The sequence below is a fragment of the Myxocyprinus asiaticus genome, chromosome 40 (genome assembly GCF_019703515.2).
Source record: "Myxocyprinus asiaticus isolate MX2 ecotype Aquarium Trade chromosome 40, UBuf_Myxa_2, whole genome shotgun sequence".
NCBI classification, from domain to species: domain Eukaryota; kingdom Metazoa; phylum Chordata; class Actinopteri; order Cypriniformes; family Catostomidae; genus Myxocyprinus; species Myxocyprinus asiaticus.
The window spans coordinates 17,880,379-17,907,330 of NC_059383.1; the positions used below are offsets into that span (position 1 = coordinate 17,880,379).

The 26,952-nt window shown below is 38.5% G+C and overlaps 1 protein-coding gene across 3 annotated transcripts; it reads right to left on the bottom strand.

Annotated features, from left to right (window-relative positions):
* Positions 1-4,032: 4,032 nt before the first annotated feature.
* On the bottom strand, positions 4,033-26,861 carry LOC127431321 (EGF-containing fibulin-like extracellular matrix protein 2). Of its 3 annotated transcripts, none has more exons than XM_051681717.1 (11): positions 26,000-26,861; positions 23,077-23,329; positions 22,760-22,808; positions 15,630-15,845; positions 15,373-15,495; positions 15,099-15,215; positions 7,997-8,116; positions 7,775-7,894; positions 6,183-6,306; positions 5,789-5,984; positions 4,033-5,359 (listed from the first exon to the last, which is right to left on the bottom strand). In XM_051681717.1, the coding sequence occupies exons 2-11, from the start codon at positions 23,191-23,193 to the stop codon at positions 5,198-5,200; spliced, it is 1,344 nt and encodes a 447-aa protein (XP_051537677.1). In that variant the 5' UTR covers positions 23,194-23,329; positions 26,000-26,861; the 3' UTR covers positions 4,033-5,197. The 3 variants fall into 3 exon arrangements, with proteins under 3 accessions (XP_051537677.1, XP_051537679.1, XP_051537678.1); XM_051681719.1 differs by having other exon boundaries at positions 23,077-23,373; XM_051681718.1 differs by lacking the exon at positions 26,000-26,861 and having other exon boundaries at positions 23,077-24,144.
* Between the last annotated feature and the right edge of the window lie 91 nt (positions 26,862-26,952).

The following is a 26,952-nucleotide window of genomic DNA, read 5'->3' on the forward strand; positions in this document are numbered from 1 at the left end:
TTTTAATGCTCTGCGGACATGGCCCTTGGGAGAGGAGATTCTGCAGAGCGGGAGCTGCCACCCTAACCCATGAGCTCCCCCTGGACGTTTCTGTTTATTACGTGGGTGGCACAGCCATCTGCTGAAATCAGAATGATGGGGGATGGGACTTCTTGGAAAAATGTGTAATATTCATAATCTGTGCACGACTAAGAATGGTCTGTCCAAATGACCTCTTGTATTTGTACTTTTTGAAGAATTGAAAGCAGCCATTGTTCCAGGGGCGGAGCTAGGGGGTGGCCAGGGGTGGTCGTGGCCACCATGGACTGAAGCCTGGCCACCCCATTGGCCACCCCACTCGCAATTGCCGTTTTGGTCATTTTTTGACTTGTGCACAATTTAGTTAGTCTTTCTAGACCAACAACCACCATCCACAACCTCCCCCCAACCCAACGATGTGCCACCACACTGTTCACATAGCAGCTCTATGATTATTTTTTCTTCCAAATTGGAATGCCCAATTCCCACTTCTTAGTAGGTCCTCGTGGTGGTGCGGTTACTCACCTCAATCCGGGTGGCGGAGGACAACTCTCAGTTGCCTCCGCTTCTGAGACCACCAATCCACGCATCTTATCACGTGGCTCGCTGTGCATGACACAGCGGAGACTCCGCATGTGAAGGCTCAAGCTGCTCTCCGCGATCCATGCACAACTTACCACGTGCTCCTTTGAGAGCGAGAACCACTAATCGTGACCACAAGGAGGTTACCCCATGTACTCTACCCTCCCTAGCAACCGGGCCAATTTGGTTGCTTAGGAGACCTGGCTGGAGTCACTCAGCACACCCTGGATTCGAACTCACAACTCCAGGGGTGGTAGTCAGCGTCAGTACTCACTGAGCTACCCAGGCCCCTGATTAATTGTTCTTAACCGAACACCAATGGCTACTTCTGAGGCCAAAGAATTGTGACTTTTGTCATAACAGTTAAATACAGACTTGGCAAAAAAATGCACAATATATTCACTTTTAAAATATCTTTTAATCTCTAAGTCATGTTGTCATTTACTACACATACACTTGTTGTATGTGGGGGTGAATACATGAAGCCTATACTTGACCATCTCTGTATCTCTGCACCCATGGCAACGGAGCTTCAGTATCTTAGTAACAAAATTTGCGCATTGCTAGAGATGCGAAATGATGCTTCTCAAACACACCAATTTAAACCCACTGGAAAAAGTAATACGATTTGACTAATCCCAATGAAGTAAAATGATATGGTTTTCATTTAAATTAAATTGCAAATATAGGCATGCGGTATGAAAAAATGACATGTCATCTTTTAGAAAATGTTAGAGCTGATTGCATGAGCTGGAAAGGAGATCAATTAGAAAGGAAAGCTAAAAGGAAACTGTTGTGGAAAAGGCAATACCTACTACAAATTTCAGGACTTTTGCACAAAAACCATGTTTTAAATATTTAGACACACAGTAACGCAGTCTCTAATTGACAATCAGTCTCTTGAGAGAAGCGTTTATCTATTGTTTCAGTCATTCCTGGGTATCAGACAGTAATATGTTGATTGTGACTCGTGTTTGGAGGGGGCGGACAGGAAAATGACTCTCCTTATTACCAAGTGTAATATTACCCCCTCTAAGCCCACAAAAATAACTGTACTTGTTCTGTAAATAGCTGTAAAAAAAACAAACAAACAAAAAAAAAAAAACATTTACCATTGAGCGTGTGAAAATAACTTTGTATTTTTGGAGTTAAAATTCAGCTATTCATGGACAGGCATATGAATATTTGTTTGTTTGTATAATTCTGATCACTAGTAACATAACGCACTAATCCAATTAAAATTTTGAAAGTGATCAAAGTTACAACAATACAGATTACAACACCAGGATTACAAGATTTCCAGAACATGCTTTCATCAATGGATATATAAAAGCTTGCAGAACCTGCAAATAGACACATGTAATCAAAGACAATTAAGGACTAGAGAAAAATGTTAAATATTATGGCACTCATTTCTACTATCATCTAATAACATTGTCAGTGTCCTTAAAGGAATTTTCCAGGTTCAGTAAAGTTAAGCTCAGCCGACAGCATTTGTGGCATAATGCTGATTACCACAAAAATGTATTTAGACTTTTCTTTAAAAAAAAAAAAAAAAAAGCAAAAGTCTGGGTTACTGTGAGGCACTTGCAATGGAAGTGAATGGGGCCAATTCGTAATAGCTAAAATACGCATTGTTTCAAAAATATAGCCACAAGATGTAAACAATATGCATGTTAACATGATTTTAGTGTGATAAAATCTTAATATAGCTTAATACCCTTTTCTGTGTGAAGTTATATTCAATTTTACAACTTTGTTGCCAAACAATTGGCCCCATTCACTTCCATTGTAAGTGCCTCACTGTAACCTCAATATTTGCTTTTTTTTTTTTAAGTCGAGTCAAAATAATTTTTTGTGTTAACCAATATAATGCCACAAATGCTGTCGATTGAGCTTAACTTACATGGAATATTCCTTTAAGCGTTCCAGTCTTTGCTACTCCCTCTCACACCTACATCCATCTGCTGTGCTACCCACAAGCCCTCTGTGCCAACACTGACCATCAATGAGCTCATCATTTCCCTGCTGGAGCTGCACTAGGCTGACTTCACACGTGTCACTTTACAATACACCACGCTGTGCACAATTAAAAAAAAACACACACGTCCTTTCACACACATAGCAGTAACACAATCAGATTGTGACTGACTCAAATAGAACTTCCTACTCTTTTGCCATAGTTCCAATACAAGTGTGAGATGACCAGTCCATTGATGAAAAATTATGTTAATGTACTGCGCTACAAATAACACAAGCAATTCTGGTACTGACAGACTCATTAGCATTTAAAGGTACTGATTTTTATATTATAGTCTATCTATTACTCTTTATCCATTAACATGTTTGGTTGTTCTTTCTTTCTCTTTCCTTTTTGTCTATAGCAGTCATGAAGTACAGTTAACTGGTTCAGAATATACAGAATGCATAGGAATTAAAAATCTGATTAAAGCGTTAGAACTTGATTAAGTGGAGGTACAGTACACTGAAAAAATGTTAACCTAATAATGTGCTTCATGTGGTAACATCTAAATTAACTGGTTTTATTTAAGTCAAAAATATTATTAAACGTCACTGAATCAACCACAGTGCATTAGGTTACACCAAAAACACAAATTTTAAGGGTTAGATTAGGTAGAAATAGCTCTTTATGGTAACAATTGCAAGTTACCACTTTTTACAGTGCAGTTTTAAAGTACAGTAACCTATAAACATAATGTGCAATTATTTTGGTTTCAAATGACACATTTGTATCTTGTAACTGCAGCGATAAGTCCTTAAAGGAATATTCCGGGTTCGATACAAGTCAAGTTCAATCGACAGCACTTATGGCATAATGTAGATTACCACAAAAATGTTATTTCAACTCGTCCCTTCATTCTTTAAAAGCACAAATCTGGGTTACAGTGAGGCACTTACAATGGAAGTGAATGGGGCCAGTTTTTGGAGAGTTTAAAAGCAGAAATGTGAAGCTTATAATTTCATAAAAGCACTTACTGTACATTAATTATTCTATTAAAACTCAATTATTTGAGTTAAAGCTAATTTGAGCGGTTTAGGGTTAAGGCATACTGTCCTCATGGCAACGAAGTTGTTCATTTATCACACTAAAATCTCAGTAACATGCATACTGTTTACGTCTTGTGGCTATACATTTGAAAAAGTGAGTATTTTAACGTTTACGGATTGGCCCCATTCACTTCCATTATAAGTGCCTCACTGTAACCCAGATTTGTGCTTTTTTTTAAGAAAAGGAAGGACATATCTAAATGTATTTTTGTGGTAAATAACATTATGCGTCAAATGCTGCCGATCAAGCTCAACTTGCCTTGAACCCAGAATATTCTTTTAAGCATTTAAAGTTGTCTCATCTCAAGGCACAAGGTAAATCTCACCATGTGTGCACCAGTGTTACACTGTCACCATGTGGAGGCACCTGAGTGATACATTTTATTTACTTACCCCCTAAATACGCAAACAAATTACTAACATCAATGGACATTTTAAATCGGTTTTAAATCAATATGAAGAATAGAGAATGCATTTGAAAGAAAAATACAAGCCAGCAAAGAGGGTACACAAAGGAACGAAGCAGAAACAAGATAGAGGAAGTGGACTGTTAACTTAACATACACTGATTAAGGTGCCCTATGAAAAAGATATGAGAGCAGACTTAAGAAATGTTTGATCTTTGATTTAATTTGTACTTTTTTCACAATCTAATTATGCAAACAGAATAAAAAGACAACAATTTTCTGAAGATTTTTGTGGCATTTAGGATTCATGGAAAGCTGGATTTGTGTTTACTGTAGTTTGTTAGATTTTGTTAGAGATTATACAGTATCACAAAAGTAAACCTAGTTATAAAAATGATTTGGGATACATATGTTGAATAATTATAATCACATTTCTTCACATGGTTAGACAATCATAAATATGTTTAAAAGAAGAAATAATATCACACATGTAATATCTTGACTTATCTTTCTGAACCTTAAATATTTGTAACAGGTAGATCAATCTCACCATTTGTGTATATGTGTGTGTGTGTGTGTGTGTGTGTGTGTGGTTTACGAGGAAATGTTTAGGTTACAAACTGGTAATTACAAGAGTATTATGCTATAAATGTGGTTTATGAGGACATTTCTAGTGTCCCCATAATTCAAATTGCTTAAAAAAAAAAAAAACATACTAAACAATGTTTTTTTGAAAATGTAAAAATGCAGAACGTTTTTTGTGAGGGTTAGGTTTAGGGGTAGGGTTAGGGTTAGGGGATAGAATCTATAGTTCGTACTGTATAAAAATCATTATGTCTATGGAGAGACCTTATAAAGATAGCCGCACCAACATGTATGTGTGAGAATGAGTCCTCAGTGACAAAGTAAGAGGAAAGAATGGTCAGATTCTTTAGCACTTCCCAGAATAGGTCCGCATTAAAAGGCCAAAGTCAGCCACAAACAAAAAAAGAGATGATTTCACATCATTAGCTGCTGAATTCTGGAACTGTGTTGCCAATTTTCAATACATAAAAAGCAGCCACAAAAGCAGAAATATAAAAATGATCCTGTCTTTCAGTGTTTTCCCTACATTTAACTCCTCAGAAAGCATGAGGCCCAACATATACGCTGAGACGCAACACCGAGCTGGTCTGGTAGTTCATGAGAGGATTAACAGACACCATCTCCAGATCGAGGATGTACTCTTTGGGTCCAGTCACAGCTCGGGCAAGAACCAACATGGCACTGATGTTGTTGATTTGCTGGAAACATGAGATTAATTACATTTAGAACATGTGTGACAAAATTAATCTTAAACTCCATTGTCAAGCAATTGATGTCTCCGCGAGTCCTTTTAAAGGGACAGCTCACCCAAAAATTACAATTCTGTTTTCATTTACTCACCCTTATGCTGTTCCAGACTAGTATGACTTACTTTATTTTTTCCATACAATGAAAGTGAATGATGACTATAGCTAAAATTCCACCTAACCTGGAAGAAAGTCAAACAAGTTTGGAACAACCTGAGGGTGAGTAAATGATGACAGAATCTTCATTTTTCTGTGAACTATCCCTTTAAGGCTAGTCAGTTAACTCAGTGGACATTTTGGCAATGCTCCCAGGCAGCTGTTTTCTATGTAGGCAATAGATATACGAGTACAGGTCCTACTGTAGCTCCTTGAATTACTAACCCGTATGTAGAATTCTCCACTGTCGTCTCCAGAGCGGATGCGAAAGGTATTGTAGGATCCAGGGTAAATGCTGGTGGCCTGGATCTGGAAGATGTCGGAGGGAACAGAACGTTCAGAGGTGATGCTCATGAATCGATGTACAACGGAGAAGGGCAAATCGCGACACTCTGGCTTCACCACAGGACACACACAACGACTAGACAGAGAAAGAGGGAGCGAGACAGAAAGAAAAGGGGAGAAAAGTGTTAAATACTGCAAAGTGCCACAATGTGATTCTGATTGAATTATAAATGTTATTTTATAATTCAATCTATATATAATTCTAGAGAGAGAGAGAGAGAGAGAAAGAGTGTGTGTGTGTGGAATTTGTCTTTAAATAATCAACATTGCTCACTTCTCTGAGACCTGCGTGTAGGGGTCCTGGCAGCGGTTGGAGTCAACACACTGATGTCCCCCATGGATGTTCACACAGACCTGTCCCTCTCCACACTGAGTGCCGGTCTCACACTCATTTACATCTACATACAGTATTATAATGAGAAATTGAGGAGAATTATTGTGTAAGGGTAGTATTACTGCTATAAATGTGAAAATAAAAGTTTTGTTTGGAATAGATACAAAATTTTATATTATTTTTGTGATTAAAGCAATGATTCACCCAAAAGTGAAAATTCTGTGATTATTTACCTAAATCTGACCTAAATTTCAGTCTGTTTTTATCATACAAATTGGTCGTTTGGCTTCAGAAGACTTTGAATACGGAGTTGTATCTTCTACTTTTACAGTGGTTTTATGGTGTTTTTGACCTTTTTAAAACTTAATTCACATTTATTATCTGCCAAAAAGCTGTGTGATTTTTTTTTCTTTTTTTTTTTCAAAAGAATGTCAAGGGTTTGAAGTGACATTAGAGTGAGTATATACTAACAGAATTTTCATTTTTGAGTGAACTTTTCCTTTAACCTTGCTCTTACTATTCCAGTTAATTAAGAACAAATATTTTTGTTCACCGGTGGTCATGGACAGGTACAGGGGTTTTCAAACTGGGGTCCGGGGACCCCCAGGTTCTATCTAGGGGGTCCATGGACAGAAAAAAAAAATTGAAGTGGAAAAATGTGGAAAAAAAAAAGTCTGACATTAATGAAGTTGACATTATCACTGTTTCTTTGTTCTTTCTTAAGACTGGTTGGAAATCATGAGATTAATCATGATTTTTTTTTTTTCTCTCTAACAGCTATCATTTTTATGGGTTTTTAGAGATTTCTTAAACTTATTGCTTGCTTACTAGGGGTTGTAAGACCATATTCTCAGTAAAGCTACTTTGGAACAACATTTATTGTGAAATAAATATTTGTTAACCTTAGTTAATGCTTTTGGTATCTTGAACAAACAATTAACAATATGTAGTATTTTTTTTGCAGCATTTATTAATCTTTGTTAATGATAATTAATAAAAAATACAATTGTTCATTGTTAATTCATGTTTGTTCATAGTGCATTAACTCATTTTAACAAATGCTACTTTTGATTTAAAAAATGTATTAGTATATGCTGAAATTAACATTAACGAAGATTAATAAATGCTGTAAAAGTATTATTCATTGTTAGTTAATGTTAACAACTGTAACCTTTTTGTAAGGTGTTACCCAAAAATTAATAGTAAAAATAAGATGGTCAAAAAAAAAAAAAAAAAAAACTATCTTTTGGAGATTTGATGTACAATGACAATATAAAAGCCATTTATTTAATAATATAACATTGCTAACATGTCATCTTTATAATATTACACTATTATTCTCATACTATAAAATTGGGTATTTAAACATGAAAATATTAAGATGCTTATATATATATATATATATATATATATATATATATATATATATATATATATATATATATATATAGGAAGGGAGCCCTGGTCTAGGAGGCAATAGATGAGCATCAATGTAAATGATACACATTATGTTCCAATATAAGGGGTTTTACCTTGACATTGCCGTATTCCAAGTAGCTCGTAGCCATTAGGACAAATACAGGAGAATCCTCCAGGCTCGTTCACACACTGAAACTGACAAAGGTAACTGGAAAAGCTGCACTCATCAATATCTGGGAGGAAGGAAAGAAAATTGATCACACTCATTTCATCACCTAATGCCACTGGTCAAAAGCAGTTAGGCTAAACTCACTTGCAATGCACTGAACACTAACCATTGCACAAGAGGCCATCCGGTCCCAGGTCATAGCCCTGATCACAGCGGCACAGGAATGAACCATAAGTATTGTAACACCTATGCTGACAGTGTGCTCCCATCTCACACTCATTTACATCTGAGAAGAAAGAACAGAATTGTTAGAGACCTAGGTACTTTGATAGAATAAAAGCCAATCTAAATAGAAACAGCATGAAAGGGATAGTTCACAGAAAAATGAAAATTCTGTCATTATTTACTCATCCTCGTCTCATTTCCAACCCTTATGATTTTTGTGAAACACAAAAAGGAAAGGATTTGAAGAATGTTTATGCTACTCAATTTAATACAAAGATGGATAAGAACTGCTCAGAGCTTCAACAAGGACAAAAATAGCGTCATAAGGGACATTAGGTTCGCTGGTAGCTCTCACAGGTTTTAAATGTAAAACGACATTTAAAACCAAGCCAGATTTTACTAAATAAGAGCCAACTGTATAAGAACCAGAAGTATTTTGTAGGCTTAGAAAATGTGTTATTCAAACCGAAAATGTCAACAAAAAGAGGAAATGCAAAGATGGGTACAATGGAGGAGCCAGGCCTTGGTGAAGCCTCGGGGGGAGGTTGGGAGAAGGATCGCAATATGAGTGCACAGACCTCAGACAACCAGGAGGTGCTAACTGCGATAGCAACTTTACACACCGAGTTATCCTGGGTAAAATATGCAACAAAACTGATGAGAAGATTGCTGATGTGACGGTCACTTTGAGAGGGAAATTAGCTGCATTAAAAGCAGAAAATGACTCGGCTGTCAGTACTTTAAAAGCGCAAATGGAAACTCAGAATGAAAAACTGATGGAAATAGCTCAATCGGCCACATACACCTCAGATACCGTGATGGAGTTGGAAAGCAAAGTTAAATGCTTGTCTAACCAAGTTGAGCAGCTGTCTGAGAAATGCCTAGATTTAGAGGGCTGTTCGAAGAGGCAAAACCTGAGAATTACTGGTGTGAGAGAGGGGAAGGAGAGCAGGCAAAAGACAAGAGACTTTGTGGCACAGTTACTTAAAAATGTGCTGGGTCCGGCAGAAACTCCGGTGATAGACTGAGCCCACAGAGCCACCACGACACCTGATCGTGAGAATACACTAATGTCATACTCTCGAAGATATACTTCAGAAGGTCGCGGGCAACAGGAATCTGAAATATGGAGTCGACCGGATCCAGATATTCCAAAACCTGCCACCGATCGTGGTTAAACAGCATGCAGCCTTCACCCCAGTCAGGAATTTGAGTAAAACAGGAGTGAAATTTGGGCTTCTCTATCCTGCCAAGCTGAGAGTGACACATATTGGCATGGAAGCAGTGTTTACCGACCCAGATGAGGCTCGTAGATATGCGGAACAGCAGTTTGGACCTTGAAAGGAACCTCTTCATGGCAGCAGTTGGACTTGATTTTTAATGTAATATCCAACTATCTGATATTTGCTAAGAGACATGATCGTAACTTAAGATCTTCCTGAATAAAAGGAGGTACAGTTATGCATATGTATGAATAAGGGCATTGAGTCTGGTTGTAATACTTGTTTTGCACCTTACTCTTCTTAAAAGGGATGCTTAGAATCTTACTATGTTATTGGAAGAAGTATAATGAAAACCGGTGGTTTGAATTTAATAAGAGAAGGCAATAAGATCTAATTGCAGTGGACCGTTTTCGGTGCTATCGGTTTGTTTCCTACGCTGTTGAAAACTGATATGGACTTGTTACATCTGCATTACTATCCCTGACAGAATTACTCAGTTACTATCTGTCTGGATTCTGAAACTGGCTTCAGAATCCTGGCTTAATTTTTTTTTTCTCTCTCTTACAGCACCTACAGAGCTACCATTATAGGAATAAGGGAGTCAGAGATTAAGACATTGTACTTAGGAGGTTGTATATATGTATATGTGTGTTCATGGGGACTTTCCCCTAACAGATTCAGCTAGCTCAGGTTAAAATGTGGTTGTTTTTTTTGTTTTTTGGGGGGATTTTTTCCCCTTTTTCCTCCCAATTTGGAATGCCCAATTCCCAATGTGCTCTAAGTCCTGGTGGTCGCATAGTGATTCGCCTCAATCCGGGTGGCGGAGGACGAATCCCAGTTGCCTCCGCGTCTGAGGCAGTCAACCCGCGCATCTTATCACGTGGCTTGTTGAGTGCATGTGGAGGCTTCACGCCATCCACCGCGGCATCCGCGCTCAATTCACCATGCTCCCCACCGAGAACAAACCACATTATAGCGACCACGAGGAGGTTACCCCATGTGACTCTACCCTCCCTAGCAACCGGGCCAATTTGGTTCCTTAGGAGACCTGGCTGGAGTCACTCAGCACGCCCTGGGATTCGAACTAGTGAACTAGCGAACTCCAGGGGTGGTAGCCAGCGTATTTTACCACTGAGCTACCCAGGCCCCAAAAATGTGGTTGTTATATGATTTCTTGACAGTGTTTAGTTGGGTAGGGCAGGGGGATGGGGGGGTTGGGGGATGTTCTACACAGGACTGCAAAGACTCAGTAGAGAATGGGAGGAAGCCAAATGTAACTACAATATTCCAGAATGTTAATGCAAGAGAGTCTTGCTAAAAGGAAAAGAGTGGAAGAAGTGGTCTTCTGTACTTGGAATATGAATGGGGTTAATGAAGCAGTGAAAAGAGGCAAGGTATTATCTCATTTAAAGGCACTACAAGCAGATGGGATTTTCCTACAGGAAACCCATCTGAAAAATGATGCCCATAATAAGCTTAAATGTAGATGGATAAGTCAGATATTCCATTCAAAATTTTCGGTGAAGGCTAGAGGTGTGGCCATACTGATTTGGAAGGGAGTTCCTATCAGACATCAATCTACAACAGTGGATAAGGATAGGAGGTATGTTATGGTAATGGGGGAATTGCACTCCACTCCAATGACATTGCTGAATATATACGGGTCAAATTATGACGATCGGGAGTTTTTCAGGAGGGTTTTAGGGTTAATAACTAGATATATCAAATACTAATTTAATCATCAGTGGTGATTTTAATATGGTGTTAGACCCATATTTAGATAAGTCCTCTTCCCATTAGGTAACATATACTAATGCAAGTAGTCTCATTAAAACATATATGGATAATATGAATTTGTGTGATGTGTGGAGGATTCTAAATCCAACAGGGATCCTTTTATTCTAGGGTGCATAATGGCTACTCTAGGATTGATTATTTCCTGGCGGATGGGGAAAATACAACCGCTTATTCATAATACAAAAAACAAAACATTATCATCTCCAATCATTGTACCGTCTTGTTTTCAATGAAAGGATGTGACTCAACAGAAGTACAAAGAAATTGGAGATTTGACCCCCAACTTCTTAATAATCTAAAGTTCTGTGAATACCTGAAATCGCAAATTACATCATTTTTCTAAACTAACGATAATGATGATACTTCTCATACACTATTTTGGGAAACTTTTAAAGCTTATGTGAGGGGTTGCATAATTTCCTTCCAGTCATCCCAGAAAAGACGGGATCAAGCTGAACAACTAGAATTAGAAAAGCGGATAAGCAAATATTCAACAACCCTCTATAGAAAAATACAGCAAAATGACTTAAGTATAAGCTTAATCAAATACTATCTATGAAACTCAGCAGAGCATTTATGTTTACGAAGCAGAAATATTTTGAATTCGGAGATAAGCCACACAAATTATTGGCTAGACAGCTATGCAAAATAGAAAGCGACCGAACTATCCACAAAATCAAATCGGAAACAGGTGTTCCCCATACATCACATTAAGGCATAAATGATAGATTCAGACAATTTTATGAGGGGTTATACACATCTCGGTCAAATGGGTGTCCGAGAGACTTGCAAGAATTTCTAGACTCATGTAATCTACCGACACTGAGTCAGCAGGACCGTAGTGCCCTAAATACTGTAATTTCACGTAAAGAAATAATAACTTCAATTGGCTTGATGAAAAATTGGAAAAGTCCAGGTCCAGATGGATTAGGAAATGAGTTATACAAAATATTTAGTGGTCTATTAGCCCCCTATCTACTTAGAATGTATAAACAAGCAAAATAAGATGGTACATTGCCACAAACATTGAATGAAGCCATTATTATCTGAATCCCAAAGAAAGGGAAAGATCTAGAGGAAGTAGGGTCTTATAGACCTATCTCTCTACTAAATACAGACCAAAAAATCTTGGCCAAAACACTAGCTAGAAGACTCAGTTTCTTAATGGATATACTTGTGCATACAGATCAAACAGGTTTTGTCAACCTCAGACGCCTATTTAATATCATGCATTTCTCTAGAATTCCAAATGACTTCATTGTACTGAGTCTAGACGCTGAAAAGGTATTTGACCAAGCTGAATGGCCGTATCTCTACGTAGTCCTGGAAACGTTTCAGATGGGCGATGAATTTATTTCATGGATCAGGCTACTGTACAGCACTCCAACAGCAAGGATACTCACAAATAAAACACTGTCTCCCCAATTTCGGCTTTACAGGGGTACTAGGCAGGAGTGCGTACTTAGCCCCTTACTGTTCACTTTAGCATTGGAACCACTTGCAGAGGTGATTCGTTGTCATCCTGATATACATGGAAACACCACGGAATATACGGTTAATAAGACTTCCCTGTATGCGGATGACATCTTGTTATACATGTCCCAACCTCAGACTACCAAATCAGCAATTCTAACTGTAATTGATTCATTTGACAACTTTTCTGGATATAGGGTTAACTGGGGTAAGAGCGAAGCGATGCTAAGATTGGAATATTATAATTGGCTGAAATCACTTCTCTTTAAAATGACATTAGAAAAATTCACTTATCTGGGAATCATGATAACGAAAAAAAAAAAAAAATAGCACTTTATTCAAAGCTAACTTTCTCCCCCAACTAGACAAGCTTAAAGATAACATTCAGTTTTGGAGGACACTACCAATTTCATTATTGGGCAGGGTAAATACAGTTAAGATGGTCTTCCTTCCACAATTGCTTTATCTTCTCCAAAATATACCAATATTCCTCTCCAAAGCCTTTTTTAAATGTATGGAATTATACATTTAATGTATGGAATTATAAATCTCATAGAATAAAGAAGGAACACCTCTGCAAGTGCAGTTCACATGGGGGACATGCACTGCCAAATTGTATACATTATTATTGGGCTACAGGCATGCGTTCCATTATATTTTGGTTAGATGATACCGCTTTACTTCCTAGCGGACTGCAAATGGAACGTGAAGATTGCCTGCCATACTCTGTTGGTGCAGTTTTATTATCTCCAGCCCCAATTAGCAAAACATGCTATAAATTCAACCCCATAATACACAGCACGATATGGATTTGGAAAAAGATTTCAAAACATTTCAAACTCAGAAAAATCTCCTTCTTGCTGTCTATATTTGCAAGTTCTTCATTTCCTCCATCCAGTCTAGATGGGGCATTTAACATGTGGAAAAAACTGGAGATAAGTAATATAGGGAACTTGTATATAGATGGTACTTTTTCATCTTTTCATCAGCTTCAACAGAGATACAGGTTGCTGAAGAACCAATTTTTCAGATTCCTTCAAGTCAGAAATTCTTCCCCAGTTTGAGAATGCTAGGCCTGACAGGCTGGATGAAAGCTTAAAAGGATTTGTGGGGTCAGACCATATAGTATCCCGCTTTTACGATTCACATAAGTCATAAGTCATCCAACTACAAACATCATAAAAGCGGAGTGGGAAAAATAATTGGGTTCTCAGATACAAGATGACATATGGGATGAGAGTCTAGGTTACATTCACACATGTTCTATAAATGCATGTCACTGTTTAATACAATTTAAAATATTACATAGATTGCATTACTCTAAGGAAAAACTACATGAAATATTTCCAGAGGTCTCTCCTTTGTATGAAAAATGCAACTCAGAGGAAGGTAATTTACTTCACAGTTATGCTCTCTGTCCCAAAATACAAGACTATTGGTCAGATATCCTCACTTTTTGTCAAAGATATTGAAGGTTCAGATAGACCCAGTTCCTATTTTAATAATTCTGGGGGTATCGGAGGTTGTAAGGAAACTAAACGTGACACAACAGTGCCTTCTGGCATGTGGCCTCATCACCGCGAAAAAACAAATTTTATTATTTTGGAAAAAGAAAGAAGCCCCAACACTGAAACTGTGGCTTACAGAAATGGTAGACACACTCCACCATGAGAGAATCTGATTTATTATTAAAGACCTGCTAAAAGATTTTGAGAAAATTGGCAACATTTAGTCTCTCATCTCGCATAAGGAACTGATTCCTGAATGCAGCTTGGGTTGGCGATGGGAGGGGTGGGGGGGTGGGAGGGATGTATACGTATATGTATTTTTCCTCTTTTTTTTTCTTCCTTTGTTGTTGTGATGTTTGTTTGTTATGTGAAAAAGAAGCATACCAAGGTCATGCCTTGTCATCTTTAAAAATATTGCTTCAAACTAAAAACATTTGAAATATAAAAATAGTGTCATAAAGTAGTCCATACAAACTGTAGCTGTATTATTCTGAAGCCATAAGAATTTATTATTTTTTTTTTTTGTGAATTGAAATCACTAAAGAATTTTGTCGCTAGTAAATCTTATGTGAATTGTGTACATTCAAATATAGCACATAAAGGTGCATTGCTCCAGGTTTGAAGTCTATGATATCAAATGGCAATGGTTGTTGCACGTCCCATTACATATCTTAACTGATGTTAAAACAGCAATATTCCTCACACAAAGCTATCATTTGGTTTCAGAAGACTTGAAATATAGTGGACAAGTCATATGGACTACTTTTATTATGTGTTTAAGTTGGAGCTCAGCAGCCCCCATCTTGATTCATCTTCATTGTATGGAAAGAACAATAAGAACATTTATCAAAACAACAACTTATGTTTCCCATTGTAAGAAAAAAAAAAAAAAATGAAAGGTGATAGAATGATGACAGCTTTAATTTTGGGGTGAACAATTTCTTTTCAAGTCATTTTGTTAACTGTTCGACTGTAAACTGATAAACTAATGATGTTAGTGTGTTTCTACAAATATTTTGGTGTTGCTGGTTTAAGCCCTTACCAACACAGGATCGGTTGTTTCCTGCCAGCTGGAACCCAGGCTCACACTCACAAGAGAAAGATCCAGGCACATTTACACAGCGATGCTGACAGTACCTGTACCTGCACTCGTCAATATCTAACAGATGAGAGAGAGGACACTTAGACAGTATCCTAATACAGAGCAAGCCTGACCCAGCCTAGACAAATTTGTTTCATTAATCTCTGGGAAACTGGTCATTAGAGATACATCCAGCCATTTAGGACAAAGTAGAGCATTTCTTCTCTCTTCTCACCTACACACTCTATGCCAATCTTGCTGTAGCCGTCAGGGCATTGACAGGTGTAGGTGCCCACTGTGTTGATGCACTGCTGGCTGGGCTGGCAGTCATGCTGGTCCAGTTCACACTCATCAATGTCTGACCAATACAAATTACTTTCAGTTCAGAAGAGCTTAAAGGCACATCTTACAACGATGCATATTTTTACATTGAAACAGTAAAAAAAAAAAAAAAAGAAACATCTGCATAGTGTCAAGGATCTAAAAACTCACCCACACAGGAATCTCCTTGGGCTTTGTAACCAACAGGGCATGGGTTAAAGGCCTCGTTAGTCTCCACCTGAGGCAGACTGGGCTCTGATTGGCTGGAGGGCTCAGGGGCAGTGATAATGGAAGCGGAGCGAGGAAGGCACAGGTAACCACCATAGTGGTTAAAGCATTTCATCTCTCCCTGACACGCCCCCTGTATAGTCTCACACTCGTTTATGTCTGAACAGAGGATAGATGAGAATTTAGGCCAGAAGTGCCTATCTATTGATTGTGTGTTTGATCATTCAATTAAAGGGATGTTCACCCAAACATGAAAATTCTCTCATCATTTACTCACCCTCATGATATCCCATATGTGTATGACTTTCTTTCTTCTGCTGAACACAAATTAAGATTTTTAGAAGAATATCTCAGCTCTGTACGTCCATTTAATGCAAGCCTTCTTATTGAGAAGCATCACTTGACAGCAATCTTAATTTCAAGCTCGACTGCACTTCCTATAGTGCTATCTTGCGCTCTACACATGCGTCAAGCACTAGGAAGTGTAATCGAGCTTGAAATCTTGATCATGACTACTGATTGCAATGGCAAGATGTACAATGAAAAAGGAGTTATATTTTGGTCTATTCTCACCCAAAACCAATTTGATTGCTTCAGAAGACATTGATTAAACCACTGGAGTCGTGTGTTTTACTTCTATGCTGACTTTATTTGATATTTGGACCTTCAGATTTCTGGCCACCATTCACTTGCATTGTGAGGACCAACAAATCTGAAATATTCTTGTAACAATCTTCATTTGTGTTCTACAGAAGAAAAAAAATTCATATACATCTGGCATGAGGGTGAGTTAAACATGAGACAATTTTTTGGTGAACTATTCCTTTAATTGGTATGTAACACTTAGGTTACACTGTCTTTTTTTTTTTTTTTTTTTACGTGAAAAACTGTTTCTCTAAACCAGTGGTTCTCAACTAGGGGGCAGGGGCCCAGGATGACTTAAATTATTTAAAGGAATAGTTCACCCAGAAATGAAAATTCTGTCATCATTTATTTACCCACATGTTGTTCCAAAACCATATGACTGTCTCTCTTCTGTGGAACATAAAACTAAATGTTTGGCAGAATGTTAGTCTCAGTCACCATTCACTTTAAAGGGATAGTTCACCCAAATATTTAAATTCTCTCATTATTTACTCACTCTAATGATATCCCAGGTGTGCATGACTTTCTTTCTTCACCAGAACACATCTGAAGAAAATTAGAAAAATATCTAAGCTCAGTAGGTCTTTAAAATTCAAGTGGATGGTGATCCGATTTTTGAAGCTCCAAAAATCACAGACAGTCAGCATAAATGTCACCTATACGACTCCAGCTGTCAAATTGATATCTTGTTAAGCGACATGTCTCTTTAATAAAACATGCTAGATTTTGGGGGGGGGGGGGAAGAGAAGACTTTAGTTTAGCCAATGATGTGCTTTGGTTAAGTCACATGACATGCAGTACTTTTCTGTGGCGCGATTTCTGACAACCTGCGGTCTTTAAATTGAAGTTGCTGAAAGCTGACTAAAACGTCAGTAAGAAAGAAAGACCAGCCGATTTCACCTCAGCGAAAAAAAAAAAAAATTTAAAATCATGTCAGGTAAGTTATGATGACATATTCATCACTCAAAGTTTTTATGAAATTAGTTTTTGGTAAATCGATCAAATGTCTGTGTTGCCAAGCGGCAACACTGTGCAGAAGTGGAATGACATTACTGCAATAGTTTAGCTAGCTAGAGGGAATCTGTTAAGCTGTTCAAACAATAACAGCATTAATTCTAGTGATATAATGTTGGTTAGTCGTATGTTAAGGACCATCTGGCATTTAAACGGCACTTTTCCTTCTGATTAGATATGAATACAGGTAGCGCAAATGTCACATCATTTAGCACAAGCATGTTTTATGGCAAGGGAAAGTAAAGGGCGGAACTGGCCCTTCCTGCAGATGAAAGTGAGGATGAGATACGATTTGATGACCATGAAGATGATGTGGATTGGACAGTTGATGGAAGCAGTGATGGAAATAGTTCAGAAAGCTCAGAGGCAGACAAGACAGGTAGCCTATAGTCTAGTAAACAGTGTTACATAATTCTGAGGCATCTGGATAAGTTAGAGACTTGTTATTCATTGATTATAATATGTACTGGATGTACTGTATTTTGTCTGTCAACCTAAACACTACATTGTTTTGAATATTGTTTATATATATATATATATATATATATATATATATATATATATATATATATATATATATATAGTGTGTGTGTGTGTGTGTGTGTGTGTGTGTGTGTGTGTGTGTGTGTGTGTGTGTGTGTGTGTGTGTGTGTGTGTTTTTATGTATGTTTGCTTATGTTTCATTAGATCAAGAAGAGGCTGGAGCTGCCCTGAGCCCACCCTTCCAAAAGGCGAAGAACCTGATATGGAGAAAAAAAAAAGAGGAGCACAGCTGCTGTTCCAGGATGGAAGGGCAACCTCCCTCATGCTGACCATGTAAATGAGCCCATTGAATACTTCAGGAGTCTTCTGAGCAGAAACATAATTGAAGAGATGGTATTCCAGAGCAATCTCTACGCCATCCAGTGTGACCCAGCCATGCCCTTGAATGTCACCTTTGAGGAAATGGAGCAGTTCCTGCAGTGTTTTGGGGCACAAAGTAAAGAGTGGATTGTGTGGCTGACACAATGTCAATGAAAAGATGGGAGGCTATCAAACGCTTTCTACACTTCTCCAACAATGACGAACAGGTACCGGCTGGACAGCCTGGCTATGACAAGCTCTTCAAAGTGAGGCCACTCATAGCAGTTTTACAGGAGAGTTTTAATCACATCCCAATGGATGAATACCTATGTGTTGATGAGCAGATTGTACCATTCAGAGTTAAAAGCCAGCTGAAACAGCACATTCCAATGAAGCCTAAGCACTGGGGCTACAAGATCTTCATGCTGTGTGATAGGAATGGCATCATCTACAATTTTGATTTCTACACAGGTCCAGTCACCTCAGTGGATGGTTTTTCAGACCTGGGTGCCTGTGGGAATATTGTTTTGAAGTTGGCCTCGATTGTGCCAATGCATATGTCCCACAAAATGTTTTATGATAATTGGTTTTGTGGTGTTGATCTTCAGGTGCAGCTTGAGAAAGCAAGGATCCACAGTGTGGGAACTGTAAGACAAAATCGTCTTGCTGGATGCACCTTTACAGAGGACAAGGTTATGAAGACCTACAAACGTGGAACATATGAAGAAAAAGAGACCACACATGACGGTACAGCACTAACCGCCCAGTTATCCTCCTAAGCACATTTGCAGCAGCCACTCCAACCTCAACAGTGGAGCGGTGGGACAAGAAGAGGAAAGAGGTCATTACAGTGACAAGGCCAAACATCATTAAAAAATACAATGAAAGCATGGGGTGGGGAATCTCATGGATTCTCTCATTGCTCTGTACCGCACCAAAATCCACTCAAAGAAGTGGTACCACCGCATTGTGTTCCATATGTTGGACTTGACCACGGTGGAAAGCTGGCTGCTTTACCGCAGAGACGGCAATGATGTGGGGCTCACAGAAAATGCACAACTCAGTCTACTTGACTTTAAAATTGACATTGCACACTGCCTTCGCATCGAAAACAAGGGAGGGTTGAAGCGCAAAGGTAGGCCCTCACAGAGCATTGAATCAGCTTTGGATGGAAAAAAAACGTCGGAGACCTACTTGCCCACTGCCACCACAGCCAGTACGACTGGACCAGACTAACCACTGGCCTAACATTGTATCTCAAAAGGGCAGGTGTAAGTATCCTGGTTGTAAGGGTACTGTTAGGGTGAAGTGCACCAAATGTGAGGCGTACCTGTGCCTCACCTCTGAAAAAAACTGCTTTGTGAAGTTTCATAATGAATAAAGGATTATGGGGGGCTCCTGTTCATAGTCTTACTAATGCATAATGTTGAATTTTCATGAACTGCAATGTTTGGATTTATGGTTCCCAGATATTCAGTGTTTTATGATACATGATGAACAGTATATTTGTTTTTAACTGTATAAGTTTGAATTTCAATCTTATTCATAAAAAATTTAATGAAATTCAAAGAATATAAAGGTTTGTTCAGCAAAAAAAGAATGAAATGAATGAAATCCCAAGTTGTTGAAATGTATGTTTATGGTGTAGTATGCAAGTACAGTGTTAAAGCTTATAATGCACCAATTGAGTCAACACAAATTACATTTCTGAGGAAAAATATGAACTAAGTATACTTACACTTATTCCAAGTTATTTCCACTATTGTATGTTGTTGCCGTATGGCAACATATCAAAGTACTTTAAAATACAGCATTTCAAGTTAAGCTATTCTAAGAAAAGAAAAAGATTCAAATATTTTTTTCTATGTATCTATCATAATGCGTGCGGTAGAGGGTCAAGTACTTTTTCAAACTCTAAATTATGCTTCTGGTGAGCAGCAGTATGCACGTGTGACGTAATCGCATTGGCATTTGAAACACGGGGGAACTGAGGCACGTGCGTCACAGCTGAAAGAGCAGCGCTGTTTACAAGTGAGGAGGAACACTGTACATTAGCTTGGTTTTGATTTAGATCTGTATTTATCTGTTTCTTTACTCACAATGGTGGATTTGTGTGCTTATCCTGGATGTCTCAACCAAGTGGATAATGTGAGATTACCTCGGTATCATGGCAACGGAATACGCCCCATGAAAGACCGCTTGAACTCCACCCTCCTGTGAAGCTGACCGGAAGCGATGATTTATAGTTAAAAAGTACTTAAATATTGATCTTTTCACACCAAAAGTGATCATATCACTTTAGAAGACATTAATTTAACTGGTGGGGTCATACGGATGACATTTATGCTGACTGTGATTTTTGGAGCTTTAAAATTCGGATCACCATCCACTTGCATTTTAGGACCTACTAAGCCAAGATACACTATATTGCCAAAAGTATTCGCTCATCTGCCTTTAGACGCATATGAACTTAAGTGACATCCCATTCTTAATCCATAGGGTTTAATATGACGTCGGCCCACCCTTTGCAGCTATAACAGCTCCAACTCTTCTGGGAAGGCTTTCCACAAGGTTTAGGAGTGTGTTTATGGGAATTTTTGACCATTCTTCCAGAAGCGCATTTGTGAGGTCAGACACTGATGTTGGACGTGAAGGCCTGGCTCGCAGTCTTCGCTCTAATTCATCCCAAAGGTGCTCTATCGGGTTGAGGTCAGGACTCTGTGCAGGCCAGTCAAGTTCTTCCACACCAAACTCGCTCAGTCATGTTGGAACAGGAAGGGGCCATCCCCAAACTGTTCCCACAAAGTTGGGAGCATGGAATTGTCCAAAATCTCTTGGTATGCTGAAGCATTCAGAGTTCCTTTCACTGGAACTAAGGGGCCAAGCCCAGCTCCTGAAATATATATATATAATAATAATCCCCCCTCCACCAAACTTCACAGTTGGCACAATGCAGTCAGACAAGTACCGTTCTCCTGGCAACCGCCAAACCCAGACTCGTCCATCAGATTGCCAGATGGAGAAGCGTGATTCGTCACTCCAGAGAACACGTCTCCACTGCTCTAGAGTCCAGTGGCGGCGTGCTTTACACCACTGCATCCGACACTTTGCATTGCACTTGGTGATGTATGGCTTGGATGCAGCTGCTTGGCCATGGAAACCCATTCCATGAAGCTCTCTACGCACTGTTCTTGAGCTAATCTGAAGGCCACATGAACTTTGGAGGTCTGTAGTGATTGACTCTGCAGAAAGTTGGTGACCTCTGCGCACTATGCGCCTCAGCATCCGCTGACCCCGCTCTGTCATTTTACGTGGCCTACCACTTCGTGGCTGAGTTGCTGTCATTCCCAATTGCTTCCACTTTGTTATAATACCACTGACAGTTGACTGTGGAATATTTAGTAGCGAGGAAATTTCACGACTGGACTTGTTGCACAGGTGGCATCCTATCACAGTACCACGCTGGAATTCACTGAGCTCCTGAGAGCGGCCCATTCTTTCACAAATGTTTGTAGAAGCAGTCTGCATGCCTAGGTGCTTCATTTTATACACCTGTGGCCATGGAAGTGATTGGAACACCTGAATTCAATTATTTGGATGGGTGAGCGAATACTTTTGGCAATATAGTGTATTTTTCTAATTTTCTTCAAATGTGTTCTTGTGAAGAAAGAAGTCATACACACCTGGGATATCACAAGGGTGAGTAAATAATGAGAGAATTTTCATTTTTGGGTGAATTATCCGTTTAATACCATCTTTTTTCAATACAATGAAAGTGAATGGTGACTGAGGCTGTCATTTTGCCTAACATTTCCTTTTGTATTTCACAGGTAAAAGAAAGTCATACAAGTTTAAAACAACATAAGGGTTAGTAAATTCTTTTTTTGGTTGAACCATCACTTTTAAATAAGGTAAATTAAAATAATTTTAAAATAAAAACTTAATAAAATGCTACAAACAGCTAAGAAAACAATCATGATGGCCTACAACATAATTCATATTTACAACAATTGTAACTCAATAATTGTTGAGTTCTTGCAACTTGCTGTCTGGAACAACAAAATTAACTGTCATAAAATTATTTCCATCTTTTTTTTTGGCTCTGGCCTACTCATATTGTCCTGGACAATGGGGAGCCTTGGAGTCAAAAACACTGAGAACCACTAACCTAAACAACTATGGAAAACTATTTAGATTTTAGATCAGACCAGTTGAGTCACACCTTTCACAGTTAATTCATTTCATTTCAGTTCTTTTTTTTTTTTTTTTTTAATCTCTCTCTCTGGTCATGTCTTATCTTGCTAGGGCAGCCAGGACTGTCACTGGTGCCTCTCAAAGAAAAAGAAAAAAAAAACCTTAGGCATTATATTTAGGCTTTGCACCAACACATTTTAAGGTGTGAATTACTAAGAAAGACAGACTTAGAATTAACACTGAAAGACAGCCAGGCACAGAGACAAGACGGAGGGATGGTGCATGTGACATTTCACCATCACAAGATAATTAGAGGAGAAATGTATCATTTTCTGAACATCTCTCTCTCTTTCTCTGGCGCATGACCTTCCACCCACCTCGACAGAGTTGAGTCTGCGCATCCCACTCATAGCCATCTGTACACTCCTGGCAAAGATCACACAGTTTATTATGTGAGTGTTAGCTTTAATCATTAGCAGTCACACTGAAACACTTTCAATGACAGGAACATGACTTCTAATGCCAAACCCATGACTGACAGCATACAATACCATACGATGAATGAAGAGTTTTGAAAGAAGAGGAGAAAAACAGGTAAACAGTGAATGGCATTTACATGTACAAGTAAGACAGAGGACAGAAGATTACAGGAAGAGGAAGAATAGTACATGGAGAAATTGTCACAGTTACTTACTGTGTATGTGTCACGTTCAGCAGGGGACTGACAGATTGAAGCAGGAAGAAGGACCAGACCCACACAAAGCAGCACATTTGTAGCCCTCATAGTTACAGGGTGAAGGACAACCCACATAAGCACACACACAGCTGGATGGATGAACAAATGTACAGATGTCGTTAAGCAACACACTCTCCGGTCGCTCAAAAGGACACCCAAGAAGAGTGGGAGCAGATGTGCAAGGAGGTCTGCTTAGTTCCTGTTGTCTGCTCTGGGAATATATGGAGGGGGCAGACAGACAGGTGGGGGTGAGGCCTTGTAAAAAAATATATATATAAAAGCAACAAAAGGTCATTATAAATAAAAGTGTTACTAGGGATGGTATACACACACACACTGGGAAATGAAGAATACTGCCGTTGAAAAGACTAGCATACTTTGTGTTTTGATGCCGATCCCCATCAGGCTTCTTAAAGGAATCAATACAGGTTCCAGATTCAATACAAGTTAACCTCAAATCAACAGCATTTGCGGCATAATGTTGATAACCACAGAAATTTATTTTGACTCTCCCATCTTTTATACAAAAATAAAAATAAAGCATTTGTAGTAAGGCACTTACAGTGGTAGTGAATGGGCCTTTCCATTAATGCAAAATGCACACTTTCAAACGTGTAGCCACAGGACATACAAATTATACATATTAATATGATTTAGTGTAATAAAACTGCTTACTAATGTAGCCAAGTGGAGAAATTTCATGTAAATTAACTCTATAGTCATAAATTGGACATGGCCCTTTTAAGAACCGGAGTTTTGCGACACCTGCTTTTCGGCACTCTCTCGTGTTAGAGACGCGAGAACATACACTGTGCAAGAGAGCTCCCGGTTTTGTTCTTCGTATGAGAATTCTTTGGGATACATATGGATTGCAGGTGTGGAGTTTGACCACGTTTTGTGCACATGCGAGGACTGTGTATGTAAATTTAGAATTAATCATATCTTATTTAATGATTTATAGCCAAGAGTGTTTTCCAGTTTAGTGAATAAGTGTAATACATGTTATATGTGAAAATATGATGATATTGTTGAAACTGTTATACATGTCCTTAAAGCCTGGTTAAAAATAAAATGCTTTGAGTGATTTAAGCATGTGTTAAATGCATACAATGCTGTGAATGATATAAGCATATATTAAGGTGATGTATGCTGAAGCATTTGGGTAGGCTAATGCCCTGTTTGTATTTTAATTTGACATAGCCTCTACAGTTTTTCATTTTACAGTATTTTTTTTAATACAATACAGCCCCATCGACTGCTGTTTTCTTTTTCTTTTTTACAGCCATCAGATTTGTGTCCTGTGTGGTTATTTGCAGCCCACCGGCTACACTAACCTTCTCTGTGTAAAGTTGTATGCAGTATTGAAGGGTTGCATTGTCATGATAACGAAGTTGTAATATTGGATATAACTTTACACAGATATGGTTAATAAGTGATTTTATCACAATAATAATTATGTTAACATATATTGTTTACATATTGTCGCTTTAGGCTACTTTTGAAATTATATGTATTTTAGTGATTATGGACTGGCCACATTCACATCCATTGTAAGTGTCTTACTGTAACCATGATTTTTGCTTTTTTCTCAAAAAGTACAAGAGGGACAAATTGAAATTATTCTACATTATGCCACTAATGCTGCTGAGTGAGCTTTACTTGTATTGAACCTGGAATATTCCTTTATATTCCTTAGGTTTAGTTCACCCAAAATATGAAATTCTGTCATCACAATTTACTCTCTATTTACATTTTTCACCCTCTTGTTCGAAACCTATATGATGTTTTTTTCTGTGGAACACAAAATGCATTGATAGGTTGAATTTAAGGAACTGTCAGCCTCAGTCACTATTAACTTTCATTGCATCTTTATTTCTCTCTCCATACAATTGAAGTGAATGGTGACTGAGGCTGTCTGTCCTAATATTTCCTTTTTGTTTTCCACATAAGAAAGAAAGTCATACAGGTTTTACACATAATTAGAGTGAGTGCATGACGACAGAATTTTCATTTCTGGATGACATATCCCTTTAACTAGCTTAACCAGCATGGCTAACTTGGTCCACCAGCTACATCAGCACCAAACCAGCACTTACCAGCATGTCCTGTAAATGCATAATGCATACTCATCTCAGCTGGTCCTTAAGCAGGGTTAAAACAAAATATTTACCCCAATAGCTTTAATTCTTCAACAAATGCTTTGCCATGGCATGTGAAATGATAAAGTCTTGTATAGTGCGAAATTGAAGGTGATATTGATCTTCTAGACATCAGGGTAGTCCTTGGGCAATAGATCAAGTGTAGCAGCAATGGACAAAAACATGTTGTTGCATATAATCAGATATTGCATGAACAAACATTGAATGACTTTCCACTGATTTCTTGGGAATTGCTCTACTGTTTGTTCTGGAATGGGAGATTTGGCCTGCCCTACAGAGGCAGAAACATGCTCAGTGTCTGAACTCTGCAGGATATGACAACATAGGCAACTCCACTCCTTTCAAGCAAATATAAAAACTAAAGTTTTCTGTCACATCAAAGCAGTGTCACCTTTTGTTCTTCCTTGGCTAATTCTCTTGTTACTCCTTGTTTTGTTCTTAAGTATTTCATTCTGTAGTAGTAATTAAAAAGGCAACAATGAGGGATAAAAATGTCATGGAATGATAAATCTGTAAAACATCCTCATTCGTCTATCATGCATGCCTTATCATGCTGGAAACTACACATACATTCCTCAGTCCATGAATGGTCCAGTGATATCATTTGGATTACTAAAAGGTTTTTATCAAAGTTCATTTAACTTGTGTGCTTAACTTTAAAACAAACACTGCAAATGCATTGGAATCAAATATACAAAACAGAAGCATGGTTTAAAACTCACCTCTTGAAGCCACTTTCTTAAGTCCAGTTGCAACAGCAGATAAAGTTGTTCTCAAATCTTTTCTTCCTTGATGTGCTGTTACTCTTGTGTCTGTGCCAAATGATGCCTCTCTCCCAGAATAAACAGAATGTTTTTACAGCTCTGCAACTCACAGAGGCAGGGCTGATGCAGTGATAGCAGTTTAGAAGTGTATTATGAACGTGAGGAAAGGTGCAACGCTGGGGTACATGCTATAGAAAGGAGCTTCAGACTGAGACGGCCCACTTCTCCTCCACCCACTCCTGTAAGCCCCTGCATCTCTGCCACCCTTCACCCTCCTGCTTCTTTGCCTTGTTTTTCCTCCAGCCCCCAAGGATTCAAATTCCTGGTTTCCAGCCCAAATCCAAAATTAATCACTCAAGCAAAAAGAAACAATTGCAGCATGAATAACCAGTGCACTCTCCACACACCTGGGTTTTATTAGCCAAATCCTCTACCTCAAATGTATTCTCAGGCCTTGGGCATGCTCTGAGACTTTTCGTGTTTTCTTACCTTAGTTACGTCCCATTTTATCACACTTTGCTTTAGCTGAAGCATGCTTGTGTTAGACACTGCTGGATATTTACTGCCTGAAAAGGGGGATGCAGAAAAGGCATGCAGGCACAAATTAGTGGGGTCAAAAAGGAGGCAAAGCCTCCTGATTCTACTGTAACACATTACCCAGTGCCAGGAACATCATACGTCTTCATTAAACAAAGTTTTGAGTGCCATTAAGATGATGGCTTTGATGGAAACAACAGGGGTAGCCTACTTTCATAAACAGCAGGGGTACCGGAGTGCTAGTGAAAGTTCCCACGAGGAGACTGCAGGACTTTTCTGCTGCAATTTAGAGGAATTTTCCATGACCATTTGTTGGGACTGTGGAGGTGACAGCTGTCACAGGTTTGTACTTTTATAAGGTAGTAAAAGTGTCT

Bases quoted from the DNA above. Each gene is read 5' to 3' on its own strand.
- LOC127431321 (XM_051681717.1), bottom strand. From the start codon at position 23,193: ATGTGGGTTGTCCTTCACCCTGTAACTATGAGGGCTACAAATGTGCTG. The intron at 6,307-7,774 runs GTAAAACCCCTT...TACTGTATGTAG, and splicing joins TGGAATACGGCAATGTCAAG to ATGTAAATGAGTGTGAGACC. The intron at 5,360-5,788 runs GTTAGTAATTCA...TCATGTTTCCAG, and splicing joins GTGGAGAATTCTACATACGG to CAAATCAACAACATCAGTGC.